Consider the following 18,547-nt stretch of genomic DNA (forward strand, 5'->3'; position numbering starts at 1 on the left):
ATAATAGATAAATAATAGTTAAAATGTATGTGTAAAATACTATTATTTCTGAATTTTCCATTGTATTGTTCAAAAATTGATTCAATTACATTTAGCTAAGTTTTGGATCGACTAAATACAATGTAAAATAATTTCACAATATTATCAATTTCATAGTAACAATAAATCAATGGATATTTTTAAAGGGATAAGTGTCAAAAATATACTTAAGGGCATGAATAAACACGTACATTTCAATCAAACAATTCTCATTTCAAATAATCTGAAATGAATACGATATATTACGGGACTCTCAACCATGAAAATCCCCAGGGGTTGGATTTGAATAGTGTTTCTGGAAATTCGACAGAATTTCCAAACTGTGACTCAAGACATGAATCAGCAAAATTATGGGGAAGAACCATGACAATGAATTGACAGTATGTTCCATTGTTTCTATCGTGACAACTCACATGAAAATCATCCCCTGAAAAATCACGATTCTTTGTTTTTCACTTCTTCTTTTTAAATAGATGAAACCCAGAAACCGAAGGAAAACACAAACACTGCAGTACTAATTAGCACATGTATCGTAATAGTATTTACGATTGTCCTCGTCATAGTGCTAATTCTCTGGTGGCAAAAAGGTATTGAAAGAAAACTTGTTTGTTCATGTTTTTTTTTTGGTGTCACTCAGTGTTTTGTGTATCCATCTAACAGGTCACTCCAGGAAAGAACAAAAGATATCATGGAAGCAAAAAGAGGAAGAAGCCATTTCTATTTTTACTGAGGGTAACTGATTTAATTTAGAATATACAGGTAGCATAATTCATACAAAATGCCACTCAAACAACCAAAACCACCTAAAAAAAAGGCCTTTGCAAACAGCTCGATATTCAAAACCAAAGCGGAAGAAAACAAAAGTAGCTTTCCAAAATAATAAGAAAAAAATAATACAATTTAAAAACTAATAACAATAAGAATGACAACATTTAGAACACCTTAGGAAAAATCTAAAGACATTTACAAGTGAATGTCAAAGAGTGAAATTTCATAACTGGGCCCACAATTGAATTTGAATGCGACAAAAAAAGGATGACAAACGGTCAACAGAAAATTACAGAAAGACTTGTAACGCTTAATCTAAAACAAACAGAAACAAAAATCACCGGAATACCCAGAAAGTAAATCTACATAACCAAAACTAGCAAGTACAAATACTCGGGTACACCTTCTTTCCATTTCTTCCTCTTGGCAAGAGACTCTCCACACTTTGCTTTCTGGCCAATGGTAAATATCAAAGTTATAAATAGACTTTGTCATCTCATGTGCTTGTTTTATCCTAAACCTTTTTTAGGTTGTGAAAAGTCATTTTTAATTTTGCGGCCCTGTTGACCTGCAAGTGAAATTTTGAAGTGCTGCAAAGCTAATAGTCGATGATTGATTGGTTAGTTTAGTCCTGCAGTCAATCAGTCAGTGTGTATCGAATGATCAGAAAGGCAAAGATTTGATTTATACTTTGGGTGTCTTCAGATTGCAAAGTGAACCAACAGCTGGAGGTTTTGAAAGATCCTCAGGCGGGCAACTCCTCTGACGCCAAAACCAGATGGAAACGTGGAGCTGCCCGCATGCAGGAATTGCCTCGTCAGTAAAATTCCTAAATTGCATTTGTTGCCATCATGACAATGCTGGAAAATGGGTCTTGTCCTTGTTCCTAGTGAGCGTCCGCTTGATGGTCTCCAGGCTTTACCGCCAGACATCAGAGGAAGACAATTCCTCGAGGGCCCCAGATCGTGCAGGATGAGGAAGACGGTGTTCTTGTGACATTTTAGCCAAGAGTTCAAGGTTAAAAAGGCGATCTTGGTCGCGTTGACTGATGTAGTTATTTATTTATTTTCACAGAGGAACCTCCAAAAGTACACGATTGATAAAACCGTACGGTTTTTTTTTTTCCGTTTCTGTGAAACCTAACAAATTGTGTGGCTGGCCATGCAAAAATAAGGTACAGAAATTAGTTGCGGTGTACCTCTGGGTTTGATTCGAGACCCACTGCTTTTGTTTTGTTTTTGTCAGTTCTTGAACTTCCATTAGCACTAATGTCACAATATACACACCTCACAATATATTTTTTTGAATAGTGAACTTCACTTTTACTAGAATCCTACATAGTGTTGAAGGCACCGGACTGTAGTAACTGCTTTTTTTTAGGTACTTCAATGCAGCTACATTCAGTAAGGTAAAGAACAGACAGATGTGAAAAATAGTATTTAATTGAACTGTTCACACGCACAATGAGATCACTGAAAGTTTTTTGTCAGTGAGAAACACAGAAATAACTGTAGTGTAGTGGCATATCTGTTACATTTTTTGTCTAAAAAGACATGATTGATCTTTAAATAGCTAAAACTAAAATGTTTTAGCTATTTTACCGCAACATTAAAAAAAATAGTCTTATTTTACTGGAAAAAATTTGATTCGATTTTTTTTTTTTAAGCCACCAATTAAAAGGCAACTCTTAGAATAATACCAAGATTTAAAATACTCCAGCCTCAACTTCTTTAACAATGTTATCTTTGTAAGGGTAATATAGTAACACTATTTAAATATGGCTCCTGTATACCAGGGCATATTCATAATGGTGTATTTGTAAAATTTAATTTCACTCTTAAAGACATGGGACCTCAAAGTAATCATCTGTTTAGTATTGTATTCAGACTCGTGTAAGGGCTGGTTCTAAAACCAGCTCACTAGTAATGGATCATTTTGATTTCCTGGGAATGATGTGAACGTTATCACTGGAAAATGAATGCACTTAGAAAAATAAATTGTTTCTAACCTTTCCAAATCATTGTTGATGATTATTGTGAGAAAAGATGGATGGTTAAATGAACAGCAATTGCTGTAATTTAGACATAATTGGAGTATTTTGTGCAAGAGCAAGTACGTAGATCTTTTTCTAAGGGATTGCTGACCCCTACTGGAGGTTTATATAAAAGGTCCAAAATGTTACTAGATGGCGCCATCTACCTGCGCACACAAAGTCAGATTTCCTGGGAATGATGTGAACGTTATCACAGGAAAATGAAAACACTTATAAAACCTTATATTCTAACCTTTTCAAATCATTGTTGATGATTATTGTGAGAAAAGATGGATGGTTAAATGAACATTAATTGCTGTAATTTAGACATATAATTGAAGTATTTGGTGCCAGCGCAAGTACGTAGCTCTTTTTCTAAGGGATTGCTGACCCCTACTGGAGGTTTGTATAAAATGTCCAAAAAGTCACTAGATGGCGCCATCTACCTGCCCACATAAAGTCAGCACGCCTTCTATATGGTTTTCCATATTTTCAATTATGGTGCTAATAAATTAGGGTCACTAATTGGAAAATAAGAAATGCAGATTTTTTGGGGGGCAAGTTTTATTCAACGATAGCTTTACTAATTTTATAATGCATTTAAAGTAGTATCTTATCACGCAATCCAGTTTATCATGTGCAATTCCAAGGATCAAGATCAAGCTTTATTTCGAAGTCATTGCCATATATATATATATATATCTCTCCTAAAATAACCTCATGGTTGTTTTTTTAAAGCTGACTGCTTGGATCTTTCTCTTACAATAAAAATGCATCGATTATATGGAAGTGTTCAGGGTTAAATAAAAAAAAACAATCAGCTCATTATGCCGAAGTGGATAAAATAAGGAATAAGGACGAATAAGGAGCAAGGTTGCTTTAAAAAGCAACACCTAAAGGCATCAGACAAACAAAAAAGTTGAATAAATAAAAAAAAACTATTTATAGTATATCTGAAAACAATTAGCTTACAACTTTACCCCGTGAAACTTTACTGCTTTGTAATTGTATGGTGTTTTTTTTTTTGCATTCACAGACACACACACGCGGCCCCCTATTTCCTCTTTTGACCTTAACCTTGCAGACCAAAGGGCTTGGTTTCGTCTTCTGGTAATTAATATTCGCGGCGAGGGGAAGAAGGGAAGCATGAGGAAGCAATTATCCTATGATGATGTAGAGATGTAAATGCACACGGACAATACACCAAAAGGCATGCACACGCTTCTACAGTATTTAGAACAGAACAACCTGATGGTCTCCTTCTTCCACTGACCGACTGAATGCATTCAAAAGAAGTAACTTAAATAGTTTTCGCAGCTTAATAGTTGGAATTGTTAGAAAAATTAAGTGTGCCACTTAAATGCATTGAAAACAACAGCGCAGCATTCGGCAGTAAAAATGTAAACAATAAATTGTGTCAGACTTGTGATTAAGCAAGTTGATGGCACGGGGTTAAAGTTCACCCCACGATGACTTTCTCACTTAAACTGTTCTGGTTAATTGCCAAGTGATGCAATAGTCAATTGGAAAGTAATAGTCCGCTTCGGGTTGCTTCCTTATTGGCGAGGTCAAATGCGTTTGACCATACCGCCAAAAGTATGTGTCAAGCTAGCAAGCTATGGCGCCGGCTAGCTGAGCAGCATTTGTTTACAGTGTAGCCATAAGAGTTATTTGTGAAAAAAAATTTGATCATCGGGTCAAATTGACCCAAGTAGTGGGTCAGTCGAATTTCTGACCGAAATTGGGTTATTTTTGACCCAGCAAATTTACAAATGTAATCATTACCGCCGGCCCGGGGGGTCCCTCTGTTTGAGACTGGCTTAAAGTGTAGCGTGTGTGCTGCAGTCATGGAAACGTAAGGGGTGTAAGGTTCACGCCGGGGTGGCAATGTGTCAATTGGAAGCAAAAGAGAAAGGCACACTTGCTTGCTTGTCTTCTCCAGTGTGCATCCATGCAGGCTGTGACCCGGCGCTGCCTGGTAATTGAGATCAGATGAGTGGCAGCAAACGCTGGGCGACCTGGCTTCTCCGGGACCCGCGCTAACCTGGAAGCATTTATTTTATGGAAAAAGATGTTTAGTTAAAATGCGGCCCAACCCCTCTAATGACTCTGCTCTCCTGGCTGTGTGATGGATACGACACACATACGCACACACACACACAATCATGCCTCCATCACCAGCCCAAGTGATGGATATGACTGGTGAAAGCTCTGAACGCCACTTCCTGAGTTCTCCACTTCCTTCCTCGCAGGTCCCGCTCAGTCAAGCCGAGCCGGGTTTCACTCTTGACTCGGGCTGGATTGGATTGCAGATTAACAGGCTTCCTGTCCGATGGCTTTGACTGTGTTCATCTGCTTTATTTATGAGCGAGAGATGATGCTATGGAGGATGAACTGCAACAGGTTTGGGGGCTACTGAGGGCGATGATGGCATTTCAAAAGAAAAATGTTTCTAGCCAAACCTACTGATAAGCAGAAGCTGAGCTGCACTGTGATTGTTTACAGACTTGTGTGGTTGTAGCACAAGGCAGTTTCTCTGTCCCTGATAATCGTCCAATCATGATAACAACAAACCTCAAACCAATTTTTATGCTGGCAAACTAGTTTTGAAAGGACCTCAAGGAAGAAATGTGGCAAATGTTCTGGGGGATTTTTTTTTTTTTATTTAGTATAAGCCTCATGGGTGGGGGGGGGGTCCTCCTAAAAACACAAACGGCTCCCACGGGGGACAAGATTCTGACTTTAGACATAAAAAATATAATTTGAGTCTATTGTCATCAGTGTCCACCCTGCACCTCTCATCTTCTACACTGCTGGAAGCCCTTGATTACACTCTCCTGTAGGGTGGGGGGTGTGCCTGGGGGGGGGGGGTCCTTTTAGTCTCGCAGAGATAGCGACAGGGAGGGCACCGCTCGCCACTCACTTCAGATCAGGCCGCGGGAGGAAATGGTGACGGACGTAAAGCTAAATATGTAATTCCTCCCATGCTGCTAATCATTTGAGATTGAGCCACTTTAGACTGAGGAAGGCTTTGTTCACGTCGGAGAAGCGGGAGGTGCGTGAAAGCACGTCAAGGAGGGGGTGGGGGGGGTTCTCAGTGGATGCACGTTCCGCTCCATCCAAATGGCTCGCAGACCAGACAGACAGGAGCAATTCTGGGAATGACTGACATGCCAAGTGCGGCGGAAGGAAACACTCTGGCCGCCCGCTATTAGTTTACCTGATTATTAGGATATCCAACTTCCTCCTTGAGAAGAATCTAAGTAAGCTGCAGAAAGTAAGAGCGTCCACCTGTAGTGGAAGAAGGGGGGGGGGGCCTTGCATGTGTCTAACCGCACCAGAACAAGGCCTCACACCACCCCGAGCTCAGCCAATTACATTTATAAATATTAATAGACCCGTGTAAGCTGACTGAAAAGGTCAAAGATCCCCTTATGAACATCAGATTCTTTTCAATTGAATTTGCATAAGCAGCCATTTTACGCTGCACGCGTGTCCCCTTGGAGAGCTTTATTTCATATTCATGCGCTGATTGGCGCCTCAATGACATCTTCTGGGGAGCTTCACACACTCTTTCGCACTCCAGAGGTGATGAGGGGAAAGGGGATGTGTGTGCGTGTGTGTGTGTCATGCTACTCTCAGATATGTAAGAAAGAAATCAGCATACAGAAGTATGGATGAGAGGATGATGGGAATGCAACAACACAAATTGCCCTTTAATACATCTCGACTTGCATTTTAACCTGATATATTTTGTTGTACAGTATCTGCATGACACAATAGCTACAACAGTAGGTACAAAGACAAATGAAATGTTCAGGGCTGTTTCAAATATTTTGAATCGCCCATGTATGCCGACATCCAACAAAACTAAACGGAGGTTCTGCTTACTTTAAGAATTTGATGTGACAGCAGAGGTCATTGCTTGAAAATGGCTCTGGAGTTTTGTCAAACGGAGCTGGTCATGTCATTGGCGGAGACGCTTGTTTATTATGTAAATGAGCCAAATTGTGACATCATATTTAGTCAAAACAGTTGACCTACTTTTCATTATTGTGGGAAAAAGAGTTGCACAAAGGATTATTTTCTGTCTAAAGGCAGACTTCATATATCTTGTTAGATTGTGCAGGTGTACCAATTGAAGTGGCCACTTGTGTATACTATGATTTGTTAACTTTTCCGCCCCGAAGTTAGCACGTCGCATTTATCACAGCCCCGTGTGGTTATCTTTCCTTCTGTTCACCAAACGCAAACAAAAGACCCTGCTATCAAATCCTCCAAAAGTTTACTGAGCTAATTTAGATTTGTATATTTTTCTGCGGAAGGGCCAAAGGACACGCCGCAACTTCTATAAAGACGGAAGGCACGCACGCATGAGCCGAGAGGGCGGTATGCTGTTTTGCGGTAAACATACAAAAAAAAAAAAAAAACTCTTCACTTGATAAATGTCAAGCGAAATGAAGCTATCAGCTGAAAGCAATTTCCTCACGCTTGGCCAGCGTTTGTTGCGCCAGAGACTTGGAGATTTTCAGCCCTCCATCGATCATGAAGCCTCTGTTGCAGGCCAAGGTACACAATGCCCCCCAAAATTGCTGACATCTGGACAGGGAATGGCCCGGAGAACGCCGCCATTTCCACGCGAGGCCGCCGCCGTCCCCTGCACAGACGCTCCTTCGCAAAACTCGTGTTTATCTAACGACTGCTCTGTTTAGCCCATCAAAACGAAACCGCACCGAAGGACGCGGGCCCGCGTCATCTTTTAGCAAATAGCGTAAAATCAATCGCGTGCGTTTGTGAGACCGTTGGACTGCACCCAAAACAAATATAAAAATAAAGACAAAACCACAGGAAGAGGAAAACAGGAGTCTATGCTAATGGTTTTGCTCCCATTCATACAATCCAACTACTATAAGAGTGCCATACTTTTTTTTTTTTTTTTTTTTTAAGTGTAGCTATTTCAGAACAAAGACAATATTAAAAGCCTTCCTCCCACCCTAATGGACCATTGTGGTGCCGACAGTCAGATCCGCGCACACAGGAAAAGTCCATTATCACTCAAACTAATGGAGGAGGAGAAGGAGGGGGAATTCGACTTCAAACTGAAAGTGGAGAAAAAGAAAATAAGAGCCATCACGCACGCACAAACATGCACTACAAAGTGGTTTGGTTTAAATAGAGTCCATCAATAATCATTTAAAGGAGAGAAGACATGTGGTTGATGCTAGACATGCATCTGCATTTTCAGTCTTGAATGTGAAGCAAATGTTTAGCAACTGGTTGACAATGTTGTCTGCTTTTGCCACCGGGACAAAAAAGGAAGAAGGAAAAAAGTCAGTTGACATTTAGACGGGTGCGTTTGTCTTATCCAAACAGACAACCCTTGTGGCGAGAGGGTATAATGACAAGGAAGCCCACAAATGCCATTAAAAAGCTATTCCTACCCAGTGCTGTATTTATTTGAAGACGGTAAAAGGGATGATTTTTCTTCGCCAGTGATGTGGCAACAAAGTCGAAAACTTCTTAGGGTGTAATCACACAACAACGACCTGGTAAACAAGGAACACATAATGATCCCCATTAAGCCAGACGAGAGAGAATCTGACAATGATGTAATATTCATGCTAGGCCAGTAGTTGGCGTAAAGAATTCCTGACGAGAAAAAATAAAAAACAGGTCCAAAATTAGTCCTAAAACTGAAAAGTAAATCCGAGAATGGTCGGAAAAGTTTTCGCTAAAAGCATGCTGGTCTCCCACGACACCAACTGAGGATATTCAGAGGTCGAGAGGCTACTTATGCCGCACTAGCTAGCTCATAACGAGCTGGCTACTCATGTGGCTATGTCGAGGAGTTGCTCTTACTATGCCACACACAGTGCGGCGAAATAAAATCATTGTAGGGACAGGATTGTTGCAGTCTGTGAGCACCAAACCAAAATGGAGCTGGCGTGAAAAATGGAGAGTGAGAGAGTTGATATATCTGAGTGAATTGACTTGGGTTAGGGTTAGGGTTAGGGTTGGGTTAGGGTTGCTGTCAACCAAGATAAAGTAATAACACACAACCACAACTACTAGCAATGTTCGAACTAAAAAACATGCTAATTGCTAAGCTAACCTAAGATTAACACGGCTTGTTTAACGCCGTACACCCTTACTACAGTTTTTATCTTCCCTTTGTGTAAACACCAAAAATCCAAAACCGGTTCCCGCTCTTTTCGTGTTGCTGTCGAATATCAACTCAATACGTATTAAACATGTCCGCCTGTGAATGTGGCAAAAAGATAAAATATAAAATCCAAAAGCTGCATGTGTGTCTCCTCACATTCATCCGAGCAGCTCCTTGGTCTTCGCTGCGAGCTGTTTGTCAATGTCTGCCGCGATATTGTCGGCCATCTGCTGAATCTGTCGAGAAAAAGACGTGACAGTCTCCTGATAAAGAAAACCTCTCGTTCATCTTCCGTACCTGTTTCTCGACGAGTCGGATGGTGTCCTCCGATTGTCCCTCCTTTGCTTTTTTCACTTGCGTCACGGCGTTTGAGCGCACTCTCCTCAGAGAGTCTTTGGCCTTGTTGCTGAATTGCTTGGCCGTCTTGGCGAGGTTTTCTCTGTGCTCACGTGTCACTCTGAGAAGGGAGTAAACCCAAAAACAAAAAAAAAACGGGAACAAAACAGAAAAGTTTAATCCCTGGCACACAAGTGAGGAGTGCACATTTAAAAGCCGCACTCAACTTTCTGGTCAGACATTGCTGACGTGTGATGATATTAAACAGGCTTGGACCGACCATACAAAAATTTTAAGCTAATCTTTTCCCAGAGTAGCATGTAGAAGAAATCCTAAGAAATTTCAGGTCGACCCACTTATTGAGTGCTATTCAAATTGTCATTTAAAAAGTCCTTGTGTAAATGCAAATGAACCAACTTGCCTTTGATTATACCTTTAAAACAAGCAAAGTGCTAAAACCAGGCTGTTATTAACGAAAAGTTTGTAGCCGCTATTTTACAAACAATCCCTCCCCTAGATTTCACTTCAGAACTGAAACCTTCATCAAGCCGACAACTTTTGTAATCACCCCGCTTGTTTTAATCACTCGCCAAATTTGACTCCACGTGTCATTGCGATTCTTTTGTCCCTAATTGCCGTTTTCTAGCCCGCTGGACTATTTGCAAACAATCCACGAGTAGCATCTATTTACTGCAAACAATACGCTCTAATTGCTGATTCCACTGCAAATCAACGGGCGCCTTCTTCTTCTCTTTGCAAATGCAAATGGATGCTCGGGAGCGTGCCGGGGCTGATTGGAGGGGCTGGGAGGCTGCCTTTTGGGGGAGCGGTCCGATGCGTGTGTCCTTACTCCATCAGACTAACACCTGCTGCTGAGACGGCGGCTGGAACCGCCAGGAAACACGCATGCACGTAAACAAGCGGACTGGCTTAACATCTTATATGCAAATATTCACAGTAAAAAGAGTGACTGTATGAAAAGACTCAAATTAGGGAACGTATGACCAAACTATGTTGGTTCTTGTGCCAACAGTTAATAATATCATTTTAGAAGGAATTTTGAAAACATGACAGCTTGTTACGCAAAATATTATCAGTTCCTTATTAACACTGCCATTATAGCAAAAAGAATAAAAAATGTTCGATACCACTTTTTTTTCCAGACCGATACGACCACTGGTACCCAAATACGCCGATACCGATACCAAGTGCAGATACCACGGGTATTTTTCCACATAAAACTTTTAACACATAAAATTCCCTCCCTCAAAAACAATAATTTTAAATAAAGACATATTCAATGCAGAAATATTCCTTAAACATTTCACAAAATGATTGTAATATTTTCAATTCTACTAATTTCTAACTACCGGTCGTGAGTACCGATACCGTGAAATAAAACTGGCATGGGTATCCCTAAAAAGAATAGCAGCCAAGATTTTCAGCCATGCTGTTTTGCCTGGAGGAAGAGCTGACGGATGACCGCAAAACAGTGAAACAACTGGGAAAGTCTTTGTTTGTGCATCCGTGTGTACGCATGTGTGTGTTTGTGTAAGAAGAGACTCACTTAGGAACAGGCACCTTGATGATTGTCCCGTCCACCTCAGGGTTGAGGTTCATGCTACTCTCTCTCAGGGCACGGGCTGCTGCCGAGGTAGCCTGAGGCCACACACACACACAAAAACCCAAGAACACACACACGAGAAAGTCGGGGTGAAAAAACAAAAATCAAAGCTCCAACGGCAGGTAGTGGTCTTTCTCCAGCTGGCAGTTATTAAGGTGTTCTGTATGCTGTGCGTGTGCGTGTGGCTGCTGCCCGGACACTGTGGAAGTGCCTTGGGCCACTGTCAGCGCCCGGTCCTGTGGGACGGGGCTGAGAGGTTGCAGGGCAGGCCGCTGACCCCGAATGACCCTACAAGAGAGTCTGCTTGCGACATACACACACTCATAAATGAGTGTTAGCACCACACTTTTAAAAAAAAAATTTTTTTTAAACCGAGGGGAAAAAAAGTCATTTGATTATCACTCTCCTAATTTGTTTTTCTTGCAAAAGTTTTTAACTGTTAAAGGTTAAATTATTTTTTTTCCCCAATTGAAATTTTTTTTTGAACTTTTTGAGGAAATATTTTTTGTCTGTTTACCTTGCCAATTAACATGTTTTCTCTTAAACTGTGACTTTTTATTAAACAATAAAACTTCCCTTTCATAAAATGGGTACGCTTTCTTTATTAAGTTGCAATTCTTAATATCCCCATTAAATTATATTTTTTTGGTGAGTGTAAAATGACAAATTTAATCTTGTAAAATGGAGACTTTATTCTGATTAAAATTCTCCTCAAAATAGGTCGACTTGACTCTCATAATTCGCTGTTGTGAAATAAATCGAAATGTATTTGTAGGAATATTCTCAGATATGACTTCTCGTTTTTTTTTTTTCTCATCATGTGATCCATGCATTGAATGAATCATTCCGTATGAAATCACAACCGTCTCTTGTTGCTCATTCTTGTCTACCTGTTGCGGCTGCATTATTGCCAAATAAACGCACCAGAGTGTGCGGTCACTTAAAGCTGAGCTCGTCGACTGATTAGTCTTGTGATCAAAACTGTGGCCAGAGAGAGATCCTTCTTGGAATGGCCTCATTAATGTCTCGCTGATTGGACATCAGATAGCCTTAAAATCTGCCATCATCCAGCATGACATTAGGAGGTAAGTAGTCCAAAAACGCAATCTTGACCAAGATCATTTGGACACAAAAGAGGCTTTACTGACAGATTGCAAACATCTTACCAGATGCTGCACTTTGCATACAGGAGAAAAAAAAAAAATCACAATTTAGCGGCATGACAATTCCCTATGCTGAGCATTCCAAAGAGTTTAAAAAAATGCATAAAAAAGCGCATTTTTAAAACCTCCTTCCGAGACAGCTCCTTCTGGTGTTTTCCACTGGGGAGAAAAAAAAAATGGCGGTGAGATGAAAGGAGCTTATTTGTGTGCATTGAATTAATTCATTCAGCTCTTGTTTCTTTTTTTTTTCGCTGAAACGGCCCAGAGAGCCCAGACCTCTGCTTGCTCTCTCGGTGCGTCAAGTGATAGATTTAACTCCTACCTATATTTGAGTTCTTCTCTGCATCATATTCATCACCTCTTCCGCGCTCATGACGGCCAAACCGGAATTTTTCAGGCCAGGTTCTCGTTAATATGGAAGTAAGGACGAGGGGGGAGGAGGGGGGGAATTACGCTGAAGTTTCACATCAAAGCTAAGAAGTGAGCGGAAAGGAATGCGGACTTGCCGTCTTCCTGCGGGTGATGCTCACCTACACGGGCCTGCTGCTTCTTAATAAATGACTGGAAAACAATTGAAGGGCATCTGGAAGGCCCGGTAATGGATAGGCATCATTATAAGCCTATTAGGTCCGGCCACAACGGCCTCGCCTCTCTGTGCGACGTCGTGTATGTGTTGTGTGTCTGCTGGGAGCGCGCGTGTGGTCTGCGGTTAGAGTCGCTGTGAAGAAACACTTACCAGAGGACCACTGGCCGGGGGCACTTGTGGCTAAAAATGCAGCCTGCGACTGAAGAGTTCCCCCCAAATTCAATTCCGCACCCCCGCTACTTGATATCCTATCCCCTTGGCTCGCTAGCTATGTTGGTGAGATGAGGTTTAGGTCAGGGTTCTCATATTTTCTGCCATAATAAATGATTCCCACTCACTGATGTGGCATGAGGTCATCAGGTAGGCCACCGTAGCCACCTAATCTTAGCATTAAGCTAAATCGAGTTGTTTTACTTCAACATCATTAAAACCAATGTACTACTTTCCTATTCGACACGGTTTCGGCATTATTTTGTGGAATCTTTTAAAAAAAAAAACAAAGGGGTCAATTTGTCAGCTCTGTTTAAAGGTTAGATTGCTAAATGTTGCTACTTTGATTGTTGGATTGTTGTCAAGGAGTTTTATGTAGAAGAAGAGTGAATACATGATTGTGTAATGTCTTAATTGTAGTAAAAAAAAAAAAAAAAAAGAAAAGAGCTTTGACTTTCCGGACCACCAGTTTGGAAAAGTCTGGACAATACAAGCCTACTGGAAGAACCAGAGCTGTGATTTGTACAGTGAAGAAGGAAAGCCGGGTCGGGAAAGAAAAAAAAAAAAAAAAAGAAAAATAATCCATTCCTTCCTAACCTGGGGGTAAGATGAGGTCATTTCCCATTTGGTGACAACATACACACAGACGTATCTACATATCCGCACACACACACAGTTCAAGTTCTTGGTGCTATCTTTCACCCCAGAACAAAGAGCTCCTCCAGCGATCCATCAATTAGCATACGAGACCAAGTTGGCGTGAGACGCTAAGGTCGGGTTTCATTTATGTCGGCTCTGGCTCCACTTCAAGCCTCACATGAATACCTCCGCCAAGAACCAAAGAACCAAGACCGGAGGTACTTTTGTAACTGCAGTTTGTTTGTTTGTGAGTCAGCAGGCTTGCACAGAAACTACTTCACATATTTCCAAGAAACTTTGTGGAGTATTAGCACATGTGCTTTGGAAGCATTTGGTGCAAATCTGGAGAATTAAGATTTACATTGCAAGCTCTAGTCACTCCCTGAATATCTTTTTGTTTTTGTTGGTTTGTGAATGATGGTCTTACCTCGGGGTAGCTGCTCATATTGATCATAATGAGCTGAGGGGATTTCATGGAGACTTGGCCCAGCTGGTTGAGAGGGAACTTCCCATCTGGTGTTGACACCACAATATGGTCCAGGGCTCCTTAACATATAAAGATTTGCCATGTCAACATTATTACACTTTCTTTCTCACAGTGAAATAAAAATAACATTATTCACAATGTACGGCATAAAAATGGGTTTGAGAATACTTCATAAAGATTCATCTGGTCAGATATGATTGAAAAAAAAATATTTGGTGTTATTTTTATGAACACCTTTCCTTTCTTCTGTGATGAGAGAAGCAAAGGTGTGTTGACCTCGACCCCCCCACCTCTTTGCCTTCCATCTGGCTAACCTCAGACGCGGTTGTTTCCTTCTCTTGCACCTCTGCCTTACATCACTCTGTGCCTGCTTAGGCTGCGGAGGTTGCAACTTTTGACACGGCTGGTGGTGTGTGAAAAAAGAAATCGTTATTTTCTGGGATTGTTTCATTGTTGGATTTCAATAGTCCGATATAGAAAATATGGAGAGTGGAAAGATGGGTCAGAGGGTTTCTTAATCCCTAGTTGTGACCTTCAGCCTGTCCGTCTTTGTTACTTGTGCCTTGACGATGTGCACCTACGCATCTGCTAGCAATTACGTCGGCCAGACAGGCGGCCATTTTTTTTACCGAGAGAGGCAGCGGTAAGCGATCGGGGCAAGGAGAATATCAAAAGTTGCAACCATATCACGTGAGAAACATGATGATATGTATATTAGGAAAAAAATAGGTTCACCTTTCGACAAGAACAATGAAGAGCCAGGATATTAATTCATTCATTTATCAAATTGAATATACGGTTTTGATTTCAGTTTGTCCACTTGAACGTATCCATTAGTGAATTCATGGAATAAAACCTTGACGTACTATTATTCATTCCCTTGTCTGACTTTAACACAATAGATCTTTTTTTTCTTCATGAAAAGGTCCTAACTGAAAACAAAGGGGGAAACTATCACAGAAATATTATAAATCTAACAACAAAAAAAATCTGGGATACAGATGGAGTGGGCAAAAAGCGAAGTAACTGACTGAAGGATGACTGCATCCAACTAATCCTTCAAAGCACCGACAGGAAGATGCTGCATGGAAGCTTCCCTGGCAACCCAGCTCTGACCGCAACAACCCCGCGGATGTTCTGCCTCCATCCATCTCTGGCTTTCTACACACTTTCATACATTTAGATCCACACTTACTCCTGATTAAATCCAGATGAGGAAATTTGCGCAAAACACACACACACTCGCGCACACTCGCTTGCTCGCACAACTGACGTCATTCCCATTCCAACATCTCATCCCTGCTGTCAGACCTAAGTCCTGCTGCCTCCCCGGATTACCGTGCAGCTGGACAGAAGAGAGGCGGACGGACAGATGGATGGATGGAGGCGGGGATGGATGCCGAGGAAGCAGATGGAAATAAGCGTTCTTTGTGCTTGTAATTGAAATAGTTTGAGCCAGAACATGAAAAAGACGAAGGCTGGTCAGGAGAAGGACAAATATGAGCTTGGGATCATATGAACCTAAAACATAACCCTGAGGAATTGACCATATAAGGATTTTTATGCATTTATTGCTATTATTATCATCATAGGTAGTCCTTAGCTGAATAGAACACGCTTCTTCCGCCCATTTCATCCCCCTATGACCCTCATTCCAAACTAAGCTACCATTTTTCCAGGCCGGAGGCACCGGGGTCACGACCTGGATGTAGTTGGGGAAATCATGGTCAAAGTGGGGTCAAGGTAAGGTCACAAGGGGCACGGCACGATGCAAACAAGGCGCGTGGGGATTTTGATGGATAAATGCGGTTTAGGCAGAAGCTGACGTTTGTATGAAATGTCGACTTTGAGAATATGAGATAATACCGGGCGACGTTCTGATGCTGAGGTTGCGCGTGAAGTCATCTTTCAGCGCATTGACGACAGCCGCCATGTCTTCCTTCACTTCTTCCAGACTGATGATGTCTTCCACCAGAGCGGCGCTAATATTCACCTTGGCCGCTTGTCCTTTTGTCTTGGCTAGGAAGACGACGACAAAGAGCGGTCGGCGAGAGACATGGCACGCAACTCACGTCCACACTAACCTTTGGCTTTCTTGGTGGCATAGAGGCGGACGCACGCAGTGGGCCGGGAAAGACTGTCAGGGAAGAACATCGGGGAGCTGAGCTTTGCGGGGACCACCGGGGCACATCTGAGATGTCGCGCCAGGGACTGACACAGCAACGGACGTAGTCGGCTCAAATGATTCACAGCCATTGCTACAATGAAAAGACAAACATAACATTACAAATATAAATATTTTCATATTTATATTGTTTTCCAAACCTAAACCATCATTTTTACATTTTAATTAATTTTCATCTGATTTATTTAAAAATATTTTGTAACAAAACACATGATATAGACGATCTAATCTCACTTCATTTAAAATAGACTAAAAATTTAAACCTACATTGATTCATTCAGTATGAAGTAAATATATTAAATAAATAGAAGCGTTTGACTCCAGTTTAGTACAAACAAACAAAATTCTAAAAATGTAGAATTTGACTGAATTTTTTCCATATTCAAATTTGAGGACTAGTCTCACGTTCGGCTATTACTGTACATTTATTAAAAACAAAAAAATGGTAATAGCCAATATCAGCCAGTAGGAGGTGGGCACACATCTTGTACCACCAGTCAGTCTTTTCTCCCACTGAATTCCACATTCAGTACTGATGTTTGGGAATTCCTAAAGGGGAACTTCTCCCACACCATTCATTGAACAACATACACCAGAGCAGCCCCTCTGACTTTATTATGGACTCACCACCTCCCACCTTGCAGACTATGAACTGTGCCGCTGAACCTTAGCGTGCACGCAAGTACAGACAAACTCCGGACTAACAAAAGACCGCAGACACAAACACACTAAATCCTGTCTTTCAATGTCACTGGCTGTGAAGAAGGTTCTTTGAGCTTCAAGGGTAGAAGCATACCACAGTGTTGGACTCAAAACAAAATGTGGTTTAATACTGCTACCGTAAATGGGGTGTTCAAAACAAAAGTCAGCGGTGAACATACCTCCGGCAAGGACGCACTGTTAAAACATTTGGAATAAAATGTTTTTTTAATTGGCAGAACACACTCTGACAAGACCTGCCAAATGGGGAATCAAAAATGGAACACTGTATTTGACTATCCTATAAAATATTATACTCAAGCACTAAAATATTCACCCTATAAATTACAAAATCTTATTTCCAGAAAATGGTTGCTCGAGTGCCACCCCTCGGCCACCCCAGATGAAACTTCCTAGAACCGCCACTGTTTTATTTTGTTTTGTTTTGTTCTTCAATAAAAGAGGCCCGGCTGTTGTACAGCTCGTTATTGCCACGAAAATCACAAACCAAATCTATGAGCCACACGTCCAGAGATGATCTGATATCCAAATATGGTCAGGGTAGACCACCACTACATCCCATGTCAAACTCCTCCCCAGGCTTTCAAAATCTGGCATGCAGACTCTCCCGACAAGCTGATATGATCTGACCCAACTGTGGTAGAGCAGATCGGCTCCGATGAGGGATGCTGACGGAGCTCCTTGGAGGGGAAGTCAAGCAGAAAACGTGGCGCACAGGTGGTCAGTGGGATACTGTAACATCACGTCCTGCAGCTGCACTCAAACACACTTTTCTACAGCAGCAAGCCCGCATGAGGTCTCCTTTGTGCACTCGTGTGAACAAAAAAAATTATATCTGATCATGCTCTTCCTGGTTTAATCTCATCTACATCAAACAATAAACAAGACTAAACACAATATTTGTAATACTATGTAAATTAAATTTTATGCCATGTCATATTTATACAGTGTACTTCTTCAATGGATAGCAACATAAAATCATACAGACACCACAATGATTGGACTTGTTGACCACTGTGAGAAGACGTCTCCATTTTTTTTTTAAATTTGGAAAGTATAGTAAGATAGGATATGAATTATTTTGACGAATCTGACCTAATGATTAAATGTAAGTCACGTGACATCCATTTAATTCAGACTGTACACAACAGAATTAAAGTATCAATATAATTCAATTGTAACACTTTAATCATATTTAACATAAGATACATTATTGTAATATGTAAAGACGTTTTTACATGTTTTAAGAAATAGGTTAAGTTTATTAAAAGAGTGAAGGTCGGCGTGTTGAAGACATTTCCCGCCTCTTTATCGACTCATAACACGTCAGAAACTCAGACACATTAAAAAAACACGGTGAATCCGAACATAAAAGAAAAATACAGTTAAAAGACAAATAGTACGTTAAAATACACAAATAATCACACTTACTGTGACAATTCTTCACGGCAGCATGTTACGGGGAAGCGGTGTTTGACATTATGTCATCTTCCCTCGACGTGTTTTGGAGACAGTGACGCTTGAAATGCTTTACAGAGTGTGTCAGATGGGCGGAAACCAACCTGCCGCAAAGAACTTTGTGTGCGATCGGAATG

The 18,547-nt window shown here is 41.1% G+C and overlaps 2 protein-coding genes across 8 annotated transcripts in view; one reads left to right on the plus strand and one right to left on the minus strand.

The window, feature by feature from the left end:
* LOC148389758 (programmed cell death 1 ligand 1-like) overlaps nucleotides 1-2,824 on the plus strand; it is a 6,213-nt gene extending 3,389 nt beyond the window's left edge. For 2 of the 4 annotated variants that reach the window (XM_088391984.1, XM_088391983.1), the window contains exons 6-9: nucleotides 513-626; nucleotides 700-771; nucleotides 1,513-1,623; nucleotides 1,698-2,824. In XM_088391984.1, coding sequence (XP_088248110.1) covers nucleotides 513-626; nucleotides 700-771; nucleotides 1,513-1,623; nucleotides 1,698-1,783 — 383 coding nt within the window. In that variant the 3' untranslated portion in view covers nucleotides 1,784-2,824. The remainder of the gene's footprint in view (nucleotides 1-512; nucleotides 627-699; nucleotides 772-1,512; nucleotides 1,624-1,697) is intronic. The other 2 variants (XM_088391985.1, XM_088391986.1) reach the window with 2 other exon arrangements.
* Nucleotides 1,844-18,532, minus strand: mrrf (mitochondrial ribosome recycling factor). 4 transcript variants are annotated; one of them, XR_015861689.1, is made up of 9 exons: nucleotides 18,384-18,532; nucleotides 16,132-16,305; nucleotides 15,914-16,066; nucleotides 13,988-14,106; nucleotides 10,906-10,997; nucleotides 9,300-9,459; nucleotides 9,159-9,238; nucleotides 8,281-8,385; nucleotides 1,844-4,883 (listed from the first exon to the last, which is right to left on the minus strand). XR_015861689.1 is itself a non-coding variant. In XM_088391988.1 (8 exons), the coding sequence occupies exons 2-7, from the start codon at nucleotides 16,301-16,303 to the stop codon at nucleotides 9,161-9,163; spliced, it is 774 nt and encodes a 257-aa protein (XP_088248114.1). In that variant the 5' UTR covers nucleotides 16,304-16,305; nucleotides 18,384-18,532; the 3' UTR covers nucleotides 1,844-4,883; nucleotides 9,159-9,160. The 4 variants fall into 4 exon arrangements, 3 of the variants coding, with proteins under 3 accessions (XP_088248114.1, XP_088248113.1, XP_088248115.1); XM_088391988.1 differs by lacking the exon at nucleotides 8,281-8,385; XM_088391987.1 differs by lacking the exon at nucleotides 1,844-4,883 and having other exon boundaries at nucleotides 6,526-8,385.
* Nucleotides 18,533-18,547: the final 15 nt, after the last annotated feature.

This window comes from Syngnathus floridae, chromosome 12, assembly GCF_059516105.1.
Source record: "Syngnathus floridae isolate MCC-2025c chromosome 12, RoL_Sflo_1.0, whole genome shotgun sequence".
NCBI classification, from domain to species: Eukaryota; Metazoa; Chordata; class Actinopteri; order Syngnathiformes; family Syngnathidae; genus Syngnathus; species Syngnathus floridae.

Coding starts and splice junctions, on each gene's coding strand:
- mrrf (XM_088391988.1), bottom strand. CDS start 16,303: ATGGCTGTGAATCATTTGAGCCGACTACGTCCGTTGCTGTGTCAGTCC. Junction 14,107..15,913: donor CAGCATCAGAACGTCGCCCG/GTATTATCTCAT, acceptor TTATATGTTAAG/GAGCCCTGGACCATATTGTG. Junction 9,239..9,299: donor TCCGACTCGTCGAGAAACAG/GTACGGAAGATG, acceptor TTTTCTCGACAG/ATTCAGCAGATGGCCGACAA.